Source organism: Pholis gunnellus (assembly GCF_910591455.1).
Source record: "Pholis gunnellus genome assembly, chromosome: 1".
NCBI classification, from domain to species: Eukaryota; Metazoa; Chordata; class Actinopteri; order Perciformes; family Pholidae; genus Pholis; species Pholis gunnellus.
The window spans coordinates 15,210,495-15,215,721 of record NC_136528.1 but is presented as its reverse complement, the minus strand read 5'-3'; the positions used below and the strand labels follow the sequence as shown (position 1 = coordinate 15,215,721).

The window sequence follows — 5,227 nt, the reverse complement described above, 5'->3', positions numbered from 1 at the left end:
GTTTGCGGTCAGAGACTCTACCTGTTGAAGTACTTGAGTGTGTTCTATCCAGAGATACTGGTTTAACTGGTAAAGAAGGGTGCAAATCCGTGTTTCTTTCACACGAACTCCATAACAAGCCCTGGAGTTTTTTTTTTCTTCCTCCTCTCCTTTCTATTTTTTTCCCTGAGTTACCTGTGTGGCTCGTCCTCCGCGCGAGGAGAGCCCAACGGGCCTCTTCTATTGGCTGGTTTGGAAAGGTGAGGGTGGGAGGCTGTGGCGGGTGCTGTGATCTCATTGGTCAGATCTGTTGAATCAGGAAGCAGTCTGGCAAAACTGGGTTGTAAAGCAGTACCTCCATGAGGCAGCCCATTTATGACTCACACTGATAGTGGAAGGCAAATGAACAGCACTCTTAAATGCACAACACCCGCAAAGATACACCTGCAAACATAGAGCGACTTTCTAATGTTTTGAGAGTGTTTTTAAATGGTTTGATTAGCCTAGTTTTTCACTTCTTCTATTGCTGACAGTGTTCAAATAATAGGCTCCAAAAATGTGTGCTAGAGTAAATATTTTTGGAACTAGATGTATTTGTACTTTTGGATATACAAATTGTATTTATATATATATATATATATATATATATATATATATATTATATACACAATATAATGTAATAGTTGGGACACATCAGGGGTTTATTATAGACTAGGCCTACAGGGTGCGGGAGCCAGTTGCAATGTTTTACTTCAACTAAGGTGGTTTAACATTATTCAATTATTATTATCTATATTCTATATAATTATTCTTATTCAATGCAACGTTTGCAACAGTCTAAAGTTCTCAATGTTAAAGAGGAGTTTGATACAATCTATTTCTTGAAGTTTTCACTGATGTTATGTAGATGCAAAACTGTACACCAGCACCACATCAGGCCAATATTCACCACATGTTGGAAGTTGTGATTTCTATAGTGCCATCAGTGAGAAGATTTGCTCTCATTAACATTTATTTGTTGAGTAAGTTTTAAGCAAAGGTAGATGGAAACCCAGGAAAGACAGAAGGAAAGTAAAAAGGTAGACAAAAGAGAAACAAACACAGCATTATTACTGTGATTCTTCTCAGTCTCACACTCTTTTGCGTGGCTATATTTTCATCTATGAGCAGCTTTGATATTGACATAAAATCTGGCGCTAGCAGCACCATACAATCTGGAGTTGTGATTAACTTCACAGGTTCTTACTGGCCTGGTCTTTGGCCTGGTTCCCAGAATGCAATGTTTTGTTACCCCTGACACTCCCACCTCTGCTCGCTATGGGCCAGTAGACTGCAGTGAATGCAAGGCTTTTTGTCTCATCGCCTCCTTTCACTCATTTAAATCTCCTAAATCTTAAGAGTAATTCTCAATGTCTCCGTCCTCAAGTGAAATCATTCTTTCCAGCTGAACCAGTCTGATTAGTTGAGAGATAAACCGGGAGACATTTCAGCTGAAATCCTAGACACAAAATATTCCCCCACAACAACAGCCAAGAACATTTATCTTCATGGCATCAAAGTAGGCATGCTTATGCACGTCTGTGGCACCAAAATGACATGTTAAGTCTTTGTTTTAACAGGTGTAACTGCTAAAAGAAAAGCTTGTACAATTAGAGAAGGCAATCTGTAGAAGCCACAGCCGTACCCAGAAAACAACTTAGCTTCGCTGTCAGCTGTAGTATCATGTGGCGTGAGGTGTTTGCAACTCTTCTAAGCCAGTGATAAATAACACTTTCATGCCAATCAGCACTTTAGGGTTAACCAAGATTCATAGCTCAGTTATTCCTTTTGTCCGGTCCCGTCCTGTGGTGTACTTTTAGCTGGTGGAAGTGTGGGTGACATTAAGAGGGATTACAGTCATCTAGTTGTAAAGGAAAAAAAGTTATCATTGACAGTTTAAGAAACAACACATAATAGAATTTAAAGACATTTGCATTGCTGTCTGCAGCTACTTGTCTTTTGATAGTACCACTAGAGGGCGCCAAATCAGACATCTTCATATTCTATTATGTGCATTTTATCCGTTTCATAGAAACCAACTGCTGAAGACGATCCAACTCAGAACTCACCTTTTATTGACCCAACTTTGCACAAACTGAAGCGATAGAAAACGTCAAAACGCTGCCTTCGTATCAAAGATATGGAAAAAAAGTCACACGAGGCCATAGCTGAGTTTTCTGTTTTATTGATATACACTACTTTAGAGCCTACAGTATGATGCAAGGTATTCCCTTTGAATAATTTCAAAAAGCACTGCAGTCTTAAAAATTACAAAAATTTTAACATACAAAATATACAAGAAACGACAATACAAGGCTCGGTAAACATCAGCTAAACCTGTATTTCCCTTTTATTTTACAAAACATATATATATGTATATATATATATGTATATATACATATATATATTATCAACACTCATACATGTCCCCAACCTTTTAGGAATGACATCCATTTCAAAGTATCAAAAATAGAGTTGTACAGTCTCTGTTTGCTTTACCATAATGTAAAATGGGAACGTATTGTTCGCTCTTTGGTTGTGACAGACGAGGACAGCAGCCAGAGTTTACTGCCGATGCTGGTTTTGTTTTAGTTTTGTCAGCTTTATATGCAAAAAAAAGAAAGCCATCTCCCTCCTCCCACACAACCCTCAATATCCACTCTGTGCCCCCCCCCCCCCCCCCCCCACTCCCCCAAAATACAAACGGGAAAATAATAATAATAGTTACCGACTTATGTCTTTAGTCATGGAAAAAAATTAAATCAACCCAGAACAGCATACAGACACACTGACACACTGGTTTTCAAACAAGAGTTAAGGCATCCTAACAGTTTCTCTCATCTGAACGTTGTCTGTGAAGTTCATAAGCAACATTACTAATAGTTTATAATCTCCTCTTTTCATTCTCAACGTCATCTCACATCTGCTGCTTTTACAGTTTGCATAGCCTGTACGTGTGTGTGTGTGTGTGTGTGTGCTTCTGTTGTTGAAAATAGGACTCTTGAAATTCCTGTCTTCTGTACAGCATATATGGTACAAACACCAACCATACATCCACACACACACACACACACACACACACACCTGAACCTATTAAGATGCTCGCACTGCGTCCTCGACAAGGCAGATTGGCTGACGGACAGCTCCAGGATGCTAACAGAATGAATCAAAGTCTACAGTCTACTTCTAGAGGCATCAAGGGTTTGGGGGTTTTTTTGTCTTTTTTTTTTTCCTCCTCATTTTTAAAGGCATTAGGCAGAATTATAATGCATAGCAGAATTATTTTCACCTGGAAACTGACTTCAAAACCGTCACGAGCAACACTCCTCAGCTCTCACATGCAGGAGCATCATTGTCAAGCTTAAGGCAAACAAAATGGAAAAAGCCGAATGGAAGTCCGTCTGTTCACACACACGCCGGAAACCTGCCCGGAGACGCTCTTTCCTTGTTATTGCTGCCGTACAGGCACTGCATATCTGAACGCATCATTGTGAATCGACACCATTCCGGACATTATTAAGGATTTTGATTGTGGCAAACGTTGATTGTTGCAAACAGGGGAAGTGCATCCAGATGTTCTTCGCTAGACTTTAGGATTTTACCTTGTTCATTAAAGAGGGGGGAGCAATACATATATGCAATATATAAACATCTTTAGGTATAAAATACTTTGAAAACTTTAGTCAGATCATTTTCCCGTTAAATGTCACACCATCACAGGTATGGTGGCTGTTAGGAAGTCGAAGGCAACACTAGGGCCTCTGGGAGATTTGGGGAGTTATTGCATGAAAATACATTTCAGAGGCAGGGACGTCTGTGGATGAATCAAAACACTTCTTTGTAATGTGAGGAGCATCTTCAAATATCTTTGAAGAGAAATTAGAGGGCTAACTCAGTCCTGAAACCCGCTCACCACTCATCGGGATTCATAAAATCATCTTTCTGAAACAATATCGTCATCACACTCAAAGCCAGCTGTGCAAATCAACAACGAAAAAAAAGCTTAAGCTACCATTCAAAGCTGCTAAGTGTTAATAAGGCATTTGTTCAACTTGAAGATAAAGAGATACAGGAGAGGGAAGAAGTAACAGATGAAACAGAGGAAGGAAAAGAGAGAGAGAGGAGTCGATTCATGTACAGATATCTACACAGCTGCAAGGTTACTAAAAGTTGTGGAATGTTGCAAGTTGCAGATCCCAGACCAGCGTCGGAGGAGCACGACCTCCCCTGCCGGGTCCCTGCACTCCAGACCTGAATGATGTTATCATCTAAAAAGGGGAAAGATCAAGGAGTGGACAATGTCGTCATCAAAGAGCCACGAGCGAAAACAAACTGGGATTTGATTGGAAAGTTCAGCCAGATATTGAAATTCAAATGTTTAATTGATCACAATTGAGATTCTGATCCTTCAATGTTGTTTGATCTGAATGTGGGAACACAATTTTACAACTAATAATTCATTTTTCAAGTGTTTCAATTCGTTTTGCCGCACCACACTTTTGCTGATGTTTTGTAGAGTTTTAGTGTCCAGATGTTTTGGATCCCCGGCTCCGGCTTGCTGTGAGAGCACGGTGCACTCCTGCGGTTTTCTCATTCTTATTCTTAATCTCTCAAGACGTCTTCATCCATGAAGGTCTATGCTGGTGAGAGAGGGACGACAACAGACACGGCTGCATCGCCTCCACTTGCAGAGAGAGTTATTTAAAGAGCGACTGCTCCATAGTCCTGGAGAGCTGATTGGTCAGGAAGACAGCGGCGCTTTGACACACCTAATGAAGAGGGGCGGGTCACATCTTATTCTCCAACCAGCTCAACCTCGCTGTAACTTGACATGGCCATGTTCTCTTTAATCTGTGTGGGTTTGTATCTATATCCCTAAATAAGAGAAATCAAAGTGTCCACGAGGCTTTAACAAGAATCTGCAACCGTATTCTGTCCTTTCTCGTCCTGCATTCTTGTCCCATCACAAGCAGGACCAGCACCAGCACCAGCACCAGGACCCGGGGTTGGGTTTCGAGAGCTTGAGGAGGTGGTTCATGACCCAAAAGGCTACGTCAGGGCCTACGTGTGGGCTGGGCTATGACTGGTTGTGTGCTGATGGAGGACCGTGACTGCTGGGGGACTGGGACATGTCTCTGCCGATGATTTCATTCACTGTGGAGAGAAAAATAAAAGAAGAGTAAACTTTTATACGTGAGTCAAACTATCA

General features: G+C 40.9%; 1 protein-coding gene across 2 annotated transcripts in view; it reads right to left on the bottom strand.

The window, feature by feature from the left end:
• Positions 1-2,717: 2,717 nt before the first annotated feature.
• The window catches only part of nfatc3a (nuclear factor of activated T cells 3a), a 52,974-nt gene continuing 50,464 nt past the window's right edge, over positions 2,718-5,227 (bottom strand). For both annotated transcript variants that reach the window (XM_079161605.1, XM_079161606.1), the window contains exon 10: positions 2,718-5,172. In XM_079161605.1, the coding sequence (XP_079017731.1) occupies positions 5,096-5,172 (77 nt within the window). In that variant the 3' untranslated portion in view covers positions 2,718-5,095. The remainder of the gene's footprint in view (positions 5,173-5,227) is intronic.